This window comes from Nothobranchius furzeri, chromosome 16 (assembly GCF_043380555.1).
Source record: "Nothobranchius furzeri strain GRZ-AD chromosome 16, NfurGRZ-RIMD1, whole genome shotgun sequence".
Lineage (NCBI taxonomy): Eukaryota > Metazoa > Chordata > Actinopteri > Cyprinodontiformes > Nothobranchiidae > Nothobranchius > Nothobranchius furzeri.
In genome coordinates, this window is record NC_091756.1 from 35,902,965 (window position 1) to 35,923,260 (window position 20,296).

The 20,296-nt window shown below is 40.3% G+C and overlaps 1 protein-coding gene across 4 annotated transcripts in view; it reads right to left on the minus strand.

The window, feature by feature from the left end:
* The window catches only part of svild (supervillin d), an 89,582-nt gene that overhangs the window by 12,895 nt on the left and 56,391 nt on the right, over nucleotides 1-20,296 (minus strand). For 2 of the 4 annotated variants that reach the window (XM_015976578.3, XM_015976579.3), the window contains exons 5-8: nucleotides 16,752-16,849; nucleotides 11,631-11,727; nucleotides 10,337-10,848; nucleotides 8,586-8,721 (exon numbers count right to left, since the gene is read on the minus strand). In XM_015976578.3, coding sequence (XP_015832064.3) covers nucleotides 8,586-8,721; nucleotides 10,337-10,848; nucleotides 11,631-11,727; nucleotides 16,752-16,849 — 843 coding nt within the window. Of the gene's footprint in view, nucleotides 1-3,238; nucleotides 3,321-8,585; nucleotides 8,722-10,336; nucleotides 10,849-11,630; nucleotides 11,728-16,751; nucleotides 16,850-20,296 lie in introns of those variants that run through there. The other 2 variants (XR_011516894.1, XM_070545605.1) reach the window with 2 other exon arrangements.

A 20,296-nucleotide genomic window follows, 5' to 3' on the forward strand; every position in this document is an offset into this window, starting at 1 on the left:
GTTACAGATCAGCGCCAGAAGATTCTAGATAACAAGCAAATATAACTACACAGTTAGTTGATAAATACATAGTCATACATTGTTAGCACTCTTGGGTGTTTTACTGTAGGGAGCACTTACTACTCTTATTACAGTAATATGCCCCTGTACTGCTATGCACTTGCTGTTACAGTTATGAATAACTCAGTAAAACGACACGATTGACTCATTATTCACTTCACACACATTTCACTGTCGAGTTATTGGTAAAAGAAAATGCAGCTTGAGGTATTTTTAGAGCTGACTGTTTGCTTATAAGCATTGTTAGCTCAACGTTAGCTTCTAACCTGCTTCACCCAATATTAGAGTAAAACCAAAAGATGCCGTAGCTTCAGGGGAACAAAAAAAATTCTGAGTCACTCCTGTGTACCGGCTTCAGTCCTTTAAACAATTCTGGAGCTTTTTGCCTGCTGGTGTTAAATTACAAATCCTAGTAGGGCTGCTCAATTAATCGAATTTTAATCACGATTACGATCTGAGTTTTGAACGATTATAAAAAACAAAACAAGCCGATTATTTGCTCCTCCCGCCTGCGCTGTGCCGAGTTGCAAATGAAGCGCTCCTCCCACAGTGTTGCCAACTTTGTGACTTTGACGCTATTTCTAGCAGCTTTTCAGACCCCCTTCTTGACTTTTTAACTTAAAAGTACCTAGCGAACACCTCAGAAACATCTCTGGTAACCCTTAGCTACTTTCTGGATAACTGTCGTCGACATTTCCTGCAGGTTAGCTAAACACTCCGCCTGCTCTCCGGACCGTTCTTCAGGACATTAGGAAAGGGAATGATGTAGTGATGTGTCGGTCGCTAAAGACAGCTCTCGGAGCCGGCTCCCTGTTGGATTAACCAGAGTGAGTGACACACACACCGCACCTGCGGACTCCTGAGCCACTAAAACGGCTAAATGTGCGCGTGCAGCGTGCTAAACACACGAGCAGCTTGCCCTGATTGCTGTGAGACCGGGTTGGGGGGTGGGGGGTGCAGCTGTGGTTGGGACAATTATTACATTAATTGATGGACTTGTAAATAAATAGTTTATAAATAAGGTAGAAATAAGTTCCTCACGCTGATAAATAATAACTAATCTCTCTGAGGACACGGTGCTAGTGCACTCTCCAGCAGCACATTGACACGACTAAATACGTATTATGCAACATTTTGTGAACATCAATTTATTTGCATGTATTTGTTATAAATGCCACTGTATAATTCTTGCTGTCAGTATTTGCAAGATATTGGTATTTGGGTCTGTACTGTTAGACTTAAATGAGTTAAACCAAGGTCTATAGACCTTGGGTCATAAACTATGAGCTATAAGTATATTGGTCTTTTTATACTGGGAATCAGGAGTTATTTTAGTGATCATCTTGTTTCTTATTTTTGTCCTGATTGTGCCCTGAGCAATTTTATGACTGAATAAAAACAAATAAAATCAACATAAATTGAAAAATCGTCCTAAATAATCGTGATCTCAATTTCAGTCACCATAATCGTGATTATTATTTTTGCCATAATCGAGCAGCCCTAAATCCTAGTGCTGCAGCGTTAGCTTTGGGGCAGACTCGGGAACCCCGTGGGCTCACAGATTATAAACAGTCACAACAACCTTCTTTTGTGTTTTTGAAAGGAGAAAAACTGACAACCGGTCAGTCGGCTGAGGATGAAATCAGTTTCAATGTATCCTTCCTTCCTACACGATTGAGACATTAGACTGTTTTGTGATTATTTTACTGTAGAACGATTACAAATTGCTCCTATAATGTCTATGTCAAGCCACACATTCATCTTCTGAAAACACATCATTCACACCCTAAAAAGACAAACACAACTCAACACGTCCAACTTAAGTAAAGCATAAAATACTTTGTGACTGACAGCAGAAAACAAATCTAACAAACTTCAAACACCATTTATCTATCTGTCCTACTTCACTCAAGAGTTTTTGCTGCTTTTGAATGTCAAGCATGTTCCACTGATGGTGAAATATGAAACAAAAGTTCAAAGAATCCTGGATAATTGGGTTGGCCTGCACACAAGAACAACTGCACATGCTGCAAATGTTTTATATTTTTGCTTCTCCTTCAAACACACTCTCAACTCAAACACAAATGAATAACAGAGCTGCCATGTTAAGCAGGAGCAACGTGGAGTTTAACCTTTTCACATGATGGATAAACCGCATCTACCTGCTGAGGCACAGGCTCTCAAACACACAACAACACACAACATCACACAACAAATGATCACCCAAATTACATCTTCATGTGCTTGATAATATTTTTAAAAAGATGTTAATAGTTAATGCTGCGATGGACTGACTCGCTGTCCAGGATGTACCCCGCCTGACTGCCCATTGACCCCCCCCCCCCCCCCCCCCGCGACCCTACGTGGACAAAGCGGGTTCAGACAGTGGATGGATGGATGGATGGATGGGTTAATAGTTAATGGTGATTCTGATGAGCAAAACCCAATCTGGACATGTCAATACAAACAGTATTGAACAGATGGAAACTGAGCATCTGAGTTTAAATGAGCACCCTGATGCTTTTGAATTGAATTTCCCTCTGGGATTACTAAAGCATTTTTAAATTGAATTGAATTTAGTTTTTAGCATCATTTAGCAGCTCTTTGCAGTCTAAATTATCCTCTGGGATTATAAGATTTCTCACATTCAACTTATTTTAAGAATGCATTTCATAAACATTGTGAGCTTAAAAGACCACATCAGCCTTTATACAGTGTGCATTAATCTCCTACAACCATGCTAACGCACAGAGCACACCATCTGTCTAAACACAAAGACTTCCAGCTCTCTCACAGTCTTACATGCTGTCACAACCCCTAACTATAAGCCCTTCTCTGGATTTCATCAGGGAGGGGAAATACCTTGGCCTGACAGGACCCCAGAGAGAGCGGAGAGGCCCCCAAACTACCACAGGAAACCCTCTTTTATTTTCTCATAAATCCTGCTATATGCTTTAGTGTTAGCAACTCTTTATTCAAACCCCTGACACAGATATCAGCCACCTGTGAAGCAGCAAAATGATTTCATGGAGGAAAAACCAACACAGTGGATGGCTCAGATTTCTCTGTGGGAAACAAAGAAGCTTAGAGGTTGTCCATGCAGTCACAGAAGCAACTTACTTAGCATGTAAATGTATGCAAAGCAGGCAGCACACACCATTCCCATGCACCAACTCACCTGAGGGGATGAGGAAAGGTTGATAGGCTTGAATCAAAGTAAGGGGGTGAAGTCTGCAGGTGCACACAGAGGAAAGGAGGAGCTAAGAGAGGAATAAAGAAAGAAAGAAAAAAGGGGGGAAAGAAGGAAAATTATAAGAGGATAGTAAGGGTGAAGCAGGGTGAAATTACAAGCTGCAATTTCTGCAAAAAGATTTTAAGCTAACAGATAATTTGGTCATTTTTTTTAGCATTGAAGAGACTACACAGTGGAAATCCAGAATATTTCAACTATAAAAGGTTTATAACTAGCTTTGAGCTGACAACACACCAACTGGTAGATTTGATGCTAAAAAAGATATTCAAAAACATGCTTTATGTTTATGTGTAAAAGTCACATGTATTAACAGTTTTATGTGTTGTAGTTAGTAACTATACATAAATCATACACAGATATAAACAGGATGTCATCTATGATGGGTAAAATGTTAATTACTTATAACTTTTATAGAAAACACACTTGAAAATGGCCGGACATCTCCATTTAGTCTTCTCTGGGAAAGACTACACAATGTACATCCCATAAAAAATGATTATGCATGTTCAGAGAACTAAAACAGCAAAGCTGGTGCTTCTGCCTCAGAATTATTGTGTAGGAGTAGCATTGAGACTGTTTTAAGTTTAGGTTCCAACTTTGTTGAGTCATCACTGGAATGCAAACCCAAAAATGAAGTGAATTAATAAGGATCTCAAAGCACATCCTGCACTTACAAACAGCCCGGTACAGAAATGATAACCCGGGGTTATGACATAGATCCATTTACAGCCACAAAGCAGATATTTTTTGATTGTTGGGCTGTATTATTGTTTTCTTTTTTTTTCATCAGGAAAAACAGATGTCATCGGTCAAAACAACGTATGAATAACAGTCATTCCTCGTGACACCCCTCCAAATCAAATTTACAACCAGGCATCGCTTTACAACACCACGGTGGACAGAAAAGCATAGCAGGTCGAACAGGAAACATCTGGACTCGATCACGGTCTGTGCTGGTCTTTCACGTTTCCACCAAAGAGCAAAAACATCTGACCCAACTGTGCAAAGGCGAATAGAAGTGACTGCCAAAACAAGAAAAACAATGACGTTACCCTACCAAAAACCTTGAAAAATCAAGAATGGTTACCATTAAGACATAGCTTCAATGCTACTATGTCTTTCAACCCCTCCTTTACAGAAAAAACTGAAACATAAATATACATTTATTCAAAGGCAATACCCTCAGGCAGAAGGAGAAGAAAACTCCAAAAACCTTAGAGACAACAGCTCAGCCATCACTCGTGCACGCAACTGTTGAGAAAGCACTTTTTGTGCCATTAATGGAAAGACAAAATCTCCCAGGATTTTTTTTTGCAGATCTATTAGCTTATTACAGACCACACAAATAAAAAGTGACATCACATCTCAGTATTCGACTGGGAAATTGCTCAAATGTCATGCAGCATCTTTTTTCCAGACTTGGTGCGGACATCAGAGATTAGCTCATCCATGAGAAATCCCCAAAGAGGATCTCTGAACTTGATAGGTATTACAATAAAATGCTGTTTATAAATACAAATTACATCACCTTTGTCCTGCTTTGGGGACGAAACTCAAAGACGAGCAGCTTGCTTGAAGAGGGATTAATGTTTACAATTTTGAGAAGACGAGGACTACGTGAAGAACAAAAGCCAACAAAAGAAGAAGGCTTTCAAGGATTTGGTCAAGGTGTAATATTTTATTTGTACATGAGGCTGGAATGGGAGGTGTGTCTTTGATTCTCTATGGGAGGTAAGCTAAGCCCTGGATCTCCACTCCTAAACTTGCTGCAACCCCAAGTGTTCCTAACCCAACGACCTCTTGGCAGGAGCACGGGGAATGTAGCTGATTCAGCTGAGGAAGGACTCCCTACAGCCAAGGCGTTCTTTGCTTCTGAACAGAGCTGAGAAAATGCTGCAATATTTGGCTGGTTTTTCTCATTATTTTCATTATTTGAGCCCCAACCCTCAAAAAAAGACTGTAACTTGATGCCATCATAAAAGAAATGCATGCTAATAAAACTTTATTTCTGCTTCAACATATGGGTGGAAGGATAATGAGTACGCACCCTGGAGCACTTCAAAGAAAAACACATTTCACCACTATACTTTGATTGATTATATATATATATATATATATATATATATATATATATATATATATATATATATATATATATATATATATATATATCCAGATCTCTCTGTATTAAACTGCATAAACCTCAAGAACATGTGACCAAAAACTGACAACTTATGTTTTAGGGGTGTGCCAGTTTACCATTAAATCAATGCACCGCTATGTGGCGTGCCGATTAAATAATCAATTTGTTAATGTTCATAAACGCTTATAAATAAATGCTGAAAAACAGCCACAATGCGTGGCAGAAACATAAAAGTTAGGTAGTGCCACCCAGACGCTTTAGGAGGCTGATCAGTTGAAAAAAGAAAACAACAATGGCGGAAGATTGTTTACTAGCTTTGGCCATTGAGCATAAGATTTACTTGTCAGGATGAAAGGAAAGTTGTGTCACACTCCCAATATGTGACATCACCTTACACGTTTTTATCCCAGGTTAGATGAAGAGAAGAAGCCAGTGGTTGTTCCTTCTAACCAGCTAACAATCGAAGGAGGATTAACAATCTTTTCCGAAACTCTAGCCTCTTTTATAATACTTTGGTGTTAGGCTGAGGCAGCAGCAGGGAGTATTTGGTCATTTATAAGTAGTGTTGGGAGTGACGACGTTTAAGTATAACGGCGTTACTAACGGCTTTCTTTTTTAGGTAACGGAATAATCTAATTATTTTTCCCACTGTTGCAACACTGTTACCGTTACTGGGGACAGAAGGTTGTGCGTTACTATGTGCTTGTCAAACATTGAGCAACAGTGCGAGGTTTTCTGACCGCCACAATTCAGCTGCAACCAGGGAGAGAGAGGTGTCGGTAACGCACTTACAAACATGAAAATGATTGGCCAGGTGGGCGGAGACCCTCAGTGTTCTCACTGTCTCAGTCACTGCATGCTGTAGACACAACAGAGCAGTGATGGGAATAAAGTCGTTTAAAATAACCGCGTTACTAAAAAAAAAAAATTTTTTTTCAGCAACGAGCAATCTAATTAATTACCGTCATCATTTATCAAAACGTCGTTTTTGTTACTGATAAGAAAATGCGTGCGTTAAGCTGTGTGGTGTGTTGAAGCTGTCATCAGCTGATCAGGAGCTAGAGGCAGATGTTTTCATCCAAGTGCATCATCACGGCCCGTGAAGAACGAGGAAGACGTGATGAATAGTCTACGGCTGCAGGTGTGGATCTGCAGCCGTGCCCTTCTTAGCGTGACAGTGGGACGTCCTGAAAGTCCGCTCACCTGTTCACCGCTCAGACGTCCTGATCTTCTACCTTCCTAGATCATCCAGCTGTAAGCTGTTTCTGATCATGTCTTTAGTCCCGCTGTAACACTGATGCATCAGCCTCAGACGTCATGGAGCTCAGGTGTTATTAGAACTACCTGTGTGTGTTCACCACCCAGCTTCAGCTCTTCTGTGGTTGGGTCTGACCCAAGTTAGTACATGTAAGTCCTCCATCAGGTTTGTGCCTCTTCTAGTGTCATTTTAAAGGATTTTAATTTATTTATTTAACCGTTACTAGATTGCAACAGAAATGCTACTAAAAACACACAATTATGTGAAGCTGGAAAAATTCAAATACTGTGCAAATTTACATTTATTTCTGTAATTTAACTAGACTGAGAGACAATTTAAAGGGTCAGGAACCTTTACATGTGTTTTTATTTGCAATTTTAAATTTTAGCTGACTGGGCTCTTGTTAAATATCACACAGTGACCTTTTAATAGTCTAGATAAGTGTAATGTTCCTGTTAGTAGTTCCTCCTGTTAAGTGCTTATTTATTTAAATTATTCAAAAACATTTGGACATACATTTTATTATGTTCCAGTCATTAGTCATTTATATTTCACTATTGTAGTCATTTATAGTAAATTAAGTAAGTTTAATTAAGAGGGGAACCCATTTTTCTTGCATTCTTTAATGAAAAAGTAACTAAGTAGTTAATTTTCTTGGTAATTAGTTACTTTTATTATCTCGTAACTCGGTAAGTAACGGAGTTACTTTTTTGACAAAGTAATTAGAAACTATAACTAATTACTTTTTAAAAGTAATGTTCCCAACACTGTTTATAAGTGGTCAGCCTGTGGTGGTGATGTGGTGTGTTTTCACAAAGATTACACGATGGTGGTATAGAATAGGTGTGGGGGCTGTCTCCGTGCCATCATGGACTTCCCTTTAGCTTGAACATAACTTGTTTTTATGCCGATCGAAGCCATGCTCCTTAAGCTTTTTCATGAGCCAACCCCAGAAGGTGTCTGTGTCTTACAGTCCTATGTGAACTGTCTGGTGTTCTGAGCTTCAGATCTAAAGACCAGAAGCTCCACATCTCTGCATCGCTCCAGTTTGGTGTCTCAGCTGATTCTGTTTACAGAAGCAAAACTGGCTGCCTGTGTTTAGTTCATTTTCATTATTTATATTTACCCTGTAGATTTCATGCAACAGTACGCTGGGTAAGTCTTACATGAATAGGACAGTGGAGTAAAAGGTATTTGGTAACTTGAATTAATGTGTGCTGAATTACTCTGAAAGTATGAAAAAGCTATGACATGAGACAAATACTGCCCAATTGCGGGCAGAGACAGTTTGAAGGACAACCACAGATTTTGCCCCACTTCTGGGTTGTTTCAATGGCTCTTGACTAGACTATAAATTTACATATATAGGGCAGTTTGCCAGGCTAGATTATATTAATATTTAACAACACAAGAGCTGCAGGTACACAAACCTTACATCTACTTTCTATTATGGAACCTTTCAAACATCTTCTGGTTTGCAAAGACAGTTGACCACTTCTACCACCTCTAGATTACCTCCACCTTCCATCTGCAGTATTAAACTGTGGCTTAGAAGTCAAAGTCTGTCTCCCAGCTCACACAAAACAACATGAAAAGGCAATACAAACACATAATGTTAAAACAGGAAAAATAAACCTAGGTCACCTGCAATGGCAACGGAAATCAGTGGAATTGATTCTTACAAATGTGTGATATTTGACTTTTTGGCACTGAGGAAATAAATGCTACAGAGGAGAAGCAGAGTACTGAGCTATTTTGGCTAATAAAGAAGTTATAGAATAGGTCATGTCAAGTTTGTTTTCAATACCATTTAAACCCCTTAATGCATCAAAAACATCCACCGGTACTAGTGCAATATATAAATAAATTACCTTTTTCTTCCAGGCATTTTCAGCATCATTCAGTTTGTCAACGCGATCGTTTAGTGATGTCTGAGTCAACTCAGTTGGGGTAGATTTCTTCAGTCTGTCTTTCTTCTCTTCTTTACCACTAGTTAATGAAGCCATTCTGGAGAAAAGAAAAACATATTTACATTTGTATCTTTTTTAACACTGGGTTTAGGGTTGGACAGTTTGTGTCTGCAAATATGTAGCCTGGATGCTTTAGGTCACCTTTTGTAAAGAGGCGTCTTATTGGAGGCCATTCCTCTTTGGTACAACTATGAGGACCAAAGGATTTTCAAAATAAACTAAAGGGCATTCATACCATTAATTTGAGGTCCTTTTAAAATATCTGGGGTGAATAAAATTGCAAAAATTGGCGTTTTTTAAATTATCTTTGGATTTCAAAAAAAAAAAAATCACTAGCAGTATTTAAAATTATTCTAGTCTTGTTCTATCGAACACCAAGTCCACCCAAACCCTGTATTAGGCATACATACTATGTACTATGCAATCAAGTGTAAATTAACTATAAGGGATGTGTATTGGTAAGAATCTGGCGATATGATATATATCACAAAACGGGACAATATATATAGAGATACTAATGGCCAGATGATATGTGCAATTTTTAAGACTGAATGTAGTTGGGAAACCAGGCAACAACAACAGTGGGAAAAACTGCTGCCACCCAGCTGTCAAGAGTTTGAATTACACCGCAAAAAAGAAAGACATTAAATGTTTGCATTTAAATTCTCAATAAAAAAATGGTACACTCGCACAAAATACTGTGATATTTCGGAATATCAATATTTTCTTACATTCTAGTTTACTACATTTCAGAATGTTATTTTTTTTATATAAATGAATTGTTAGGTAAAATATGAAGTATAATCCTGGTCTGAGATTTTTTCCTGTCTCATGTCCTGTCCTGTCCTGTAAAGCAGACTTGATATCTGAGTGCCAAAGTCAAGCCTTACAGTTTTACTCTCACAGGTGGAGTGTTATAGCTTCTGTTACAATGCCTCGCCTGATACCAAAACTTTATTAAAATAATTTCAGTTGTTTTAAATACTAATGGACATGGAGACAGAAATTAAAGAGAAAGGGGGAGAGGAAAGGAAGAGGTGGGGGAAGAAAATACAAGTTCCCAAAAATAAACAGTAAAGGACTGAGAAGTTTTCTGCTTCTAGACCTGAAGAAAAAGAAAAGAAACGAAAAGAAAACAGGGGAACACACAACCGCATGAGAATACATAACAGTAACAATTTTTGCTGAGAAGCACACGGCAATAATTTATAATGCATTTAGCGCCAACCACAGCCTTACGTTATGTGTACAAGTCCATACTTGTGAGATCACCATGTGAGCACCTGTGCTTGTACACGCGCTTGTGTATGTAACGTTTCTCTATAGGAGTGTTCAACAGTGAGTACGAGGGGCCACAGATCTGCCCCCAAAGACCCGTAGAAAGACCTGGTCTGAGATTAAAAGATGACTACCTATGAGACGACAGTTATAGTTCTTTATCCAAGTCAGGTAAAATCTGAATAGTATCACATGCATCCCCACGAGCATGAGAAAGTGAGATCAGTGTCATTTGTCTGAGGAAACCAAAAAGCACTTAATTTGCAGAGGCATGTAAATCATCCAAGCTGAATCATAGCTGCAGTTTGCATTAAATGTCAATGTCAAAAGTTAAATCAGCAATGGCTCACAATCAAACTGGTGTCCATCCTAACCTCTGTTTAAAGGACGAGCTGAGACTTTGATCCAAACTGCTCTCCAGCTCGTCCACATCCTCAGACACTGGTGAAGTGTTTTCCAGAGTCTCGTCAGGTGACAGGCTCCTCGTCTCCTCAAAGCCATCTCTGCTGATGCTGTCCTTCTGTCCTCGGTTCACACTGAAGTGGCCACCATCTACAGCATCATATGTTAACGACTCATCCTCTCTGTCACTCTCTTGGCTGACCTCTTCCTCTTCCATCTCCTCAACCTGTTCATCATTATCCTCGCTCTCAGGGTGGTTTAGAGTGATGCTGGTTTGCCGAGAAGGCACGTGCGCAGGCATCACGCCCTCACTGTGGTCCGACTCCACGCTGGTGGAGCGGCTTTTCTTAAGGATTCCCTTGATACCTTGAGATCCAGAATCTTGGCGCTGTAGTGAAGATGTTGAGTGGGAGAGAGGGCTGAGAGGAGGTGAATCATCTCTGTTCTTGCTGAGAAGAGGTCTGTCCAGGTGGAAACTGGAAAACTGAGCAAGGTAAAGAGAAACCAGGACAAAAGTTCAGATTGTCTGAAATGTACTCTTTAAATTTCAGTACAACTGGAAATGTTCTGCTGTTTCTATATTTCTTGTGATCATTTGTTTTACCCTTTAGGGAAAAGAAAAAACTCCACTAATTGAAAACCGATGTCATGTAAAACAAACCTGAAAATATCCAATACACTGTGAAGAACAACCTTACCATTCAACACAAACACACAAGGAATGATGTATGCGTTGTGTGTGCTCAATGTGTTATCACTTATGAGAAACAACAACTGGAACCTTGCCACATATTGTCCCAATGGGCCAAAGGTTATGGAGGCATGCTGATTTAAGAGAAGAAGATTGTGAGGCCAGTCCCAGTGTGACAGTGTAACATCAACCTGGTGGTCGTTTTTAATCAACACCAGAGAGTGTGTGTGTGTGTGTGTGTGTGTGTGTGTGTGTGTGTGTGTGTGTGTGTGTGTGTGTGTGTGTAGAGACTACTTCATCACCCAGTGGAATCAGTCTCAGAGCTCTGCTAAAAATTAACACTTAGTCTGGACGAGGAGAAGAATGAGTGAAGGCTGTAGCTCTGTGTTAGACACGAACAGACTGGACAAAAAAAAAGCAAAGTCTAAGGTGAGGACCTTGGAATTGGCTCTTAAGAAGGATTTAACATTGCATAAAATAAAATACAGCCCCCTCAATCATAATCCGAGATTATAATCCAATAGATTTGAAAACCATTTAACTGTTTTTGTACTATCCAGTTAAAGAGAACTGACCTGCTTTTCTTCTGTAGTGATGTATACTTGCTCCTCCTCTCTGGAAGATTTCTCTGTGATTTGTTCCATTTTCTTTTCTTTATCAGCATTGGAGAGGCTGAAATAGCAGAAACAATTACACAGAAAGTGTGAAAAAATGTGTGTGTGTGTGTGTGTGTGTACAGCCTCTTGAAAAGATCATTAGTAGATTTCATATCTCCTACCATTCTCTATGCAGATGACATTCAACTGTACTGCTCCTTTAAAGAGTAAGTCACCCATCTAGAGTCTTACTTCACCCACACTCGCTGTTTAACAATTGCACCAAAAGGAAGGATTACATGGTGGACTTAGAGGGTAGCGCAGTGTACTGACAGCACCCCACCCACTCCATTCTTGCCACTCTGAGATGGAGCAAGAGATTGATGAGTGGATTGATGCGTTGCAGCAGTCTGTTGTGCTGAAAAGAGAACTGAGCTGGAAAGTGAAGTCTTCGATTTACTTGTCGATCTATGTTCCTACCCTCACCTATGGTCACGAGCTTTGAGTAATGACCAAGAGAACAAGATCACGGATACAAGAGGCCAAAATAACTTTTCTCCACAGGGTGGCTAGGCTCGGTCCCCTGGGAGGGGCTTGGCGTAGATCCGCTGCTCCTCCACATCAAGAGGAGCCAGTTGATGTGGCTCAGTTAGGATGCATCCTGGTGACCTGGTGAGGTTTTTCAGGCACATCCAACTGGGAGGACCCATAAGGAAAGACCTAGAACACACTGGAGGGACCATGTCTCTCAGCTGGCCAGGGAACACCTTAGGATTACCCCAGAGGAGCTGGCTGAAGTGGCTGGGGAGAGAGAAGTCTGAGCCTCTCTGCTTAAGCCTGGGGCACACAGACGACAGATGCGCTGCGCCACGGAAACACCGCGGTTTTGGGAAGTCAAATGGCCACACAAGACTTGCTACGCTGCTGAACGCTTCTTGGAAAATTGCGCAGTAGTCATAACATCATGCGGGACTTGAGAACAGGAAGCAGAATGTGACTCTTGTTTATATGTGATCAGACTTGCTGTCGTGTTTTGTGAGACTAATTCATAAAAAATTTATATGTACGCTACTTATTAAAATATTTTAAGATCAACAGTACTTAAAAGCTATCAATACTGTAATCAAGTAGCATTTATAACCTCCTCGTCCATGTTTCTGGCAGTTGGGTTTGTGCCGTAGAGCCGCTCTGTGTTGTGTCTATTGTAAAGTACTTCACAATGCTGTAAACAACCACGCCACAGCATTTGAAATAGGACTGGCGCCTATCTTCAGTGCCTCTGTGCGGACCGGCATTGTGCTCCTCGTGTAGCCACTCTCAGTAATTATAATGGCTTCTTTTTAAAATGACAGAGTGGGTGTGACGTGGAACATCTGTCTTCTGTGTGCCCCAGGCTTTGGGCTGCTGCCCCGTGACGTGACTAGGGATGCACCGATCAGGTTTTTTGCTGCCGATCACCAATACCGATATCAAAGAATGCTGATCACTGATACCGATATCTAAGGATGCTGATCACCGATACCGATCACTGATACCGATCATGCGGATTGGCCAGAAATTTTCTACAACATTATGAGTGCTACATACTACATAATCTGGGAATAAAGGAAATGTAACCCAATCTAAAATGGTCTGTATTGGGGTTGTCACGTTGTGAAAATTTAACCCCATGGTTATTGTGACCAAAATTACCACTGTTTTCGGTATTATCATGGAATTTTTTTTAAACGTGCTAAATTTTCACACAATTAAATAAACCCTGTATGTCAGGAAATATTGTCCTCAGTTTGTGTCTAAATTTAGCCTAACATGTGTTATTTTGTAATTATGTTGTTTATTTGTTTAAATTTTTTCCCTTTAGTCTTTAAAGTACCAATATTTGCCCAACACTTCTTATTTTTTGTCTGTTTGATGTCATCATTTTAAAAATATTAGATCAGATGATACTCAGTACTCAAGTAGCCTTCTAATGAGATACTTTTTTTTACCCTTACTTGAGTAATAAACCCTATATCAGGAAAATATTGTCCTCGGTTTGTGTCCTTCTGGTGAGCTTTGCAGATGTGGGAAAATGTCATCAGGCAGTAATCATTGTTAAATTCATTATTCTCGGAGAGAGACCAACTCTTATCTGCCCCTGGAAGCCCCGTAATGCATAGCATCATTTCAACATGGGGGTGTCCGCGACACGGTTTATATGCAAGTAGCGGTGCTGCGGCTGCGGCTGCGACTCGTTGCTTTCTCCCTCAACCCAAATCCTCGGATCACGCATTTTAGCTAAAACGCTAACGCTAACTTGCCTTGCGTTGACTGTAGAGTTGCGGGTGATGGTCACGCAGATGTGTCATGAGATTTGAAGCGTTGCTGCCTTTCACAGACACTTTTTCTGCACGTGCTGGAAACAGGGTAGCCTTCTTCTATAAACTGTCCCTCGGCATTCTTCAAATATCCAAAAGATGCCCGTACTTCCGACTTTGTCTTCTTTGAGGGATAAAAAATGTCCTCCTGAGCACTGCCGTCTCCTCCTTTGGCCATTATTTCAGCTTTAGCTTCAATAAAGTTTTGGTTGTAAACAACAAAACGCGCATGTGCCGCAGGCAACTTCAGCAGATGATACGGTGGCTGGTAAGGGTCACCGCACCTACACCGCAGCCACGGTAATCCACCGAGATAATGTAGTTTTTTTTTTAAAAAACAAGACGGTTATTATTATTGTCAACTTTTTTTTACCGGGGTTTACCGCTACACCGGTTACCGTGACAACCCTACCTGATCGGTCTGCTTTGATCTATTTTGAAAACTCCGATCAAAACCGAAAGGGGCGCTATCGGCCGATTGGGATCAAATGCCGATCCATCGGTGCATCCCTAGACCCCCGGATAAGTGAATGATAATGGATGGATGGATAGATGAAACACTTTTAAACTAAAGAGGTTGATATCACAATATGAACTTGGGATGATATATTTTAGTTCACTGTCTACATTATTGTAATGTATTTTTAATTTTTTATCAAAAAAAAGACCTCGATTACCTTCAGTTGACGCAGAACTCTGCAGCAAAGCTGCTAACAACACTGTCTGCTTTGAAAAACTATCAGTCTTGGTCGTTTTGTACTCCCTTTGTACACATTTCATACATCTTGATTGGCTTTGACGTTGCAAACAAGTGTGTGTTTCCAGATCCCCCTAGTGCTGCTAAATCAGATAAGCAACGCTTATCTTAATGTGTGAGTGTGAACAACACCGATGCAGTGTCAGTATCTTCAGAAGATTTATAGATCAGTTCAAATGAATCCAATTCAAAATCTCTGTTCATATTTACGTCTCAAATTAGAATCACTTGATCAAAAACCTGCCACTTATCTCACAAAGGTCTCAGTCAATCAGTGAACACATCACATAGATGCAGGAAATGATTCTGAAACAATCTGTTTCATATTCATAAGACGCAGCATCTCTCTGCAAATGGCTCCTCTACTCTTATTGACCACTCAGTGCACATTACACCAAGTGCTGCGTGTATAAAAACATTCCACACAGCACTTCTATCTCTTAGTAATACAATAACGATCAAAGGCAATTAGGCTTTTAACATTTTGCTGGAGGACACTTTGAGACTGGGGTAGGACCATGAGCTTCTCAAAATGTCACGTGGTCATAATTTTAACCGTTAATGACTTGCTGGGCTGCAACTGTTGGCAGCTAGTTGGAGACACCTTTGTGTTTGTTGAAACTATAAACATGTTTAAAATGCGGATGTTTTAGTTTAGTCTTACTTTGTTTGCAAGCAATCATCCTTTTACTTGCAAATTTTATCAGCAGTCACTTAAAGCTGCAAAGGCAAATTTGGAAAACAAATTGGCTTAAAACATTTGTTCATGCCTCCTAACAACGTTCTAACACAGTAAAGCTATAAATATACTGTAGAGTAAATAAAATATTAATAATGTTGTCCTCTCATATTTGTCTAAAACCCTTGCCAATAACATGTTTCGAACTCAAAGCTACTATTGGACCATACGACACTCGTGCACTTAGCAACAGAACACCACTGGTGTGAGAGGCTCTCCACTCAATAATAACAGATAAGGAGAAACAGCTGGCTGCTACCACTTCAACCTTAGAACAAACTACCAGAATCCCAAAAAGGACAACACCATTTGTAGTCACGGACAACAACAGACATTTGGACCTAGAAAACAGTGACTGGCGTCTAGTGCTATCTTGTTTCCTCTGGCATTGCAGGTTTCTACTTCTGGCAGAAGCGTCTCTGAGGGGAGGGGGGAGTGTTTCGTGACGGTGTTTGTGTTCAGAACCTAGCTTGTTTGTAGATTCGCTATCACAGCTTTAAATTGGTGTCACAGGTTGCCAATCTATTGGTTCCCAAAATTCCAGTGACACAAGAGCGACACCCTGTAGCTCATAAAAAGAACATTTGGAGATTTTGTAGAAACTTTCTTGCAAATTTTGTTTCCAATTCATTGACATCAGCAGCAGCTCAGTAAGGTACTGGCTTAAAGGTTATTACTGCTTAAAAAGATTCTTGTTTGCTTTCATTATTCTCCTTAATTTCTACCTAAAGTCAAATTATTCATACTATCTATAGTGCTTTTAATAAAGCTAAGGAGACAACGTTGGGCTAAAAGGTTGTAACAGAAACTGCAGGTTGATTAAAACTTCATGCATTCAGAAACTATGACATTTTGTTGCATCTTTAGCATTACCACATACTCTCACAAATCTGTGATAAATCCTGTTGCACCTACAATCTCCAGTCTGGTTGGAAGTAAAACAGCAACCACAAACTTCACAGTGTTTTTACATTTATTTGTAGTCATGCATAGATAATCTGAAATCAGGACAAGCTCTGCAGGTTTATCTACATTATGTATCAGCAGCTGTTTATGACAGTCTGTAATTACCTCTGAGCTCCATTCAGAATGCTAACTTTGCTGGGTGTGGGTGTCAGCCACTTTTAAGGGCATTAGCCTCCTGTTGTTTCTACTCGAGCACAGATTTTCCAATAAAATGGCAAACGAAGGATTTGTAGTTCAATAAAACATCCCATTCGTGCTGGTAGTCACTCGGAATCACTCACCTGGCGGGAGACTCCTCTTTGTCACTCTCGATTATCTGATGCTGTAGTTTGTCAACACAGTGCCGACTGCCTTTTCCGTCCTCCGTTTCTTCGAGATCCTGCAAGCAAAGAGGAAGGCTTAGCCTAAAATCATGGTTTGAGTTTATGAGGAATCCTGCCGAAGCCCTACACCAGCTGTAAGGATTATCTCAGTAACGGAAGTGAGTGAATAAATAAGGCTCCACTCCTGTATTTAAGAATAGCACTTAACCCTTGCAGTGCTTGGGCTGAGCTGCTCAGAGGTCAATGATCTGAAGTTGAGCTGCTCATCCTGAGCACAGAAAGCAGCATGCAAATTTTAGGGCACCTGCAGTCATAGTTTCTGTACCTGTGAAAAGTAAAGTAAGAAACTGATGGTTTATTTTAAAAAATCAATTTAAATTTACTTTAATAATAAATTATTTTATTTTTTAATGGCATTACAAGACACGTTTGGGAATATTAGGGGTTAGTACTTCATAACACCCCAGTTTAGCAGTTAGTACAAGTACCACAGTAAGTACATTGAACTTTGAAGAATAAGTCACATGTATAACGATGAGAGGGACTTCAATAGGAGCATGTACTGTCCAACCTGATGAAAAAAAATCTGTTTTTACTTGTTTAAACCGTTGTCAGCATTCTCTGCGTGTTGTCCCTGATATAATAGAAAACTGGTTATAAAGCAGGTGTTGATGCCTCCAATGCTGTATTTAAATATTTTTTTATATCTGGAAATTCACAAGTAAGCCCAATAATTGCTTCTACAGAATAGTTTTTACGTATTACTCTTACAAAACCTGCTCCTCTAAGGTCTGTAATAATTTGGATGTTTAGGGAATCATGAAAAACCTGCAGCTTCTTGGAGTCTAAGAGGAATTTCAGGCAGGTTTAAAATCTACTTCCTCCGGATTTATTTTCTTCCCAATGAGCAAGTGGGATGTTTCCTCGTAGTTTCCTGGTTTTTCATAGCATTCCCTTTCCTATTTACCAGTGAAATGTTCTGTAATTCAATGCAACACAAGTACAGGGAGAGCAGAGTTATTAGGCAAATGAGTATAGGCTCGAAAGCCTACTATTAACTAATTAATTAATTAAGCATATTAGGTGATGTGCATCTCTGTAATGAGAAGGGGTGTGGTCTAATGACATCAACACCCTATATCAGGTGTGCATAATTATTAGGCAACTTCCTTTCCTTTGGCAAAATGGGTCAAAAGAAGGACTTGACAGGCTCAGAAAGGTCAAAAATAGTGAGATATCTTGCAGAGGGATGCAGCAGTCTTAAAATTGCAAAGCTTCTGAAGCGTGATCATCGAACAATCAAGCGTTTCATTCAAAATAGTCAACAGGGTCGCAAGAAGCGTGTGGAAAAACTAAGGCGCAAAATAACTGCCCATGAACTGAGAAAAGTCAAGCGTGCAGCTGCCAAGATGCCACTTGCCACCAGTTTGGCCATATTTCAGAGCTGCAACATCACTGGAGTGCCCAAAAGCACAAGGTGTGCAATACTCAGAGACATGGCCAAGGTAAGAAAGGCTGAAAGACGACCACCACTGAACAAGACACACAAGCTGAAACGTCAAGACTGGGCCAAGAAATATCTCAAGACTGATTTTCTAAGGTTTTATGGACTGATGAAATGAGAGTGAGTCTTGATGGGCCTGATGGTTGGGCCCGTGGCTGGATTGGTAAAGGGCAGAGAGCTCCAGTCCGACTCAGACGCCAGCAAGGTGGAGGTGGAGTACTGGTTTGGGCTGGTATCAAAGATGAGCTTGTGGGGCCTTTTTGGGTTGAGGATGGAGCCAAGCTCAACTCCCAGTCCTACTGCCAGTTTCTGGAAGACACCTTCTTCAAGCAGTGGTACAGGAAGAAGTCTGCATCCTTCAACAAAAACATGATTTTCATGCAGGACAATGCTCCATCACATGCGCCCAAGTACTCCACAGCGTGGCTGGCAAGAAAGGGTATACAAGAAGAAAAACTAATGACATGGCCTCCTTGTTCACCTGATCTGAACCCCATTGAGAACCTGTGGCCCATCATCAAATGTGAGACTTACAAGGAGGGAAAACAGTACACCTCTCTGAACAGTGTCTGGGAGGCTGTGGTTGCTGCTGCACGCAATGTTGATGGTGAACAGATCAAAACACTGACAGAATCCATGGATGGCAGGCTTTTGAGTGTCCTTGCAAAGAAAGGTGGCTATATTGGTCGCTGATTTGTTTTTGTATTGATTTTGAATGTCAGAAATGTATATTTGTGAATGTGGAGATGTTATATTGGTTTCACTAGTAAAAATAAATAACTGAAATGGGTATATATTTGTTTTTTGTTAAGTTGCCTAATAATTATGCACAGTAATAGTCACCTGCACACACAGATATCCCACTAAAATAGCTAAAACTAAAAACAAACCAAAAACTACTTCCAAAAACATTCAGCTTTGATATTAATGAGTTGTTTGGGTTCATTGAGAACATGGTTGTTGTTCAATAATAAAATTATTCCTCAAAAATACAACTTGCCTAATAATTCTGCACTCCCTGTATTTAGGATGCCTGACTTCATTACTTGGTGACCAGTATGGGAGAATTTATTTTAAACCAAATTCTGCATATTTCTATTCATTACACAAACCTTTAGCAATTGTATACAAATATCCTATTTTTTAGGCAGAAGAAATGTCCAAAATGCATTTAAATGTTAAATAGACTATGTGTATTTTTACAGTTAATATCTGGAAATATCCATCCAAACATTGTTGAAAAAGATTAAAATGGTGTCCAAATCAGGTCTTAAGTATATAGAGGGAGACACCATATTAGAAACCATGTTTTCTTTTGGCCGGCTTGGGGTCCTGCGCCTGTCAATGACATCACACTGGATGAATGGCTTGGCATATGACTTAAGCCGGGCGTACACTGTGCGACTTTTTCACTCGCAGCGTTCAGCTTCAGCTCAAACTGTACGACTTCCTCGCAGAGCAGATCTCACGAGTCATGTGCTCACACTGCACGACCCAGTTCTCGCATGCGACCTGACTGCTCACACTGTACGTCTGGTAGCAACACGTCGGCCCTAAAAATGTGCTAAAAATAGCAGTTTTTACTCAACACGTCAGACTTTTTTGTCTTGCCTGTTGTTCTTCGGGAGTGCTGCAGGACACACAGGGATTTATGGGGGTTGGATGAGGAAAACGAAATAAAGAAAGTGAATCTGTGTTTTGTGATCAGTTTAATTTGACATGAACACGACAAACACGCTTTCTTGACAATCTTTGTGAGTAAAAAAACGTGTAGAAACAAAAACGAACAGCGTGTGTTATTAGGGAAATAGCGAGCGACCGGCCGGCGTTGATGCAGGATTGCGCGCGCATGCGCCGTGAGCGGTTCTGATACTTTTTGGATCGTAGCTGCTCGCAGCTGCTCGCAGCGCCGCTTCAACAGTGCGATACCCTCACGAGGGACGAGCGAAATATTAAACACACCAGAAGTCCCTGCGACCTCACGACTGCTGATCGGCGG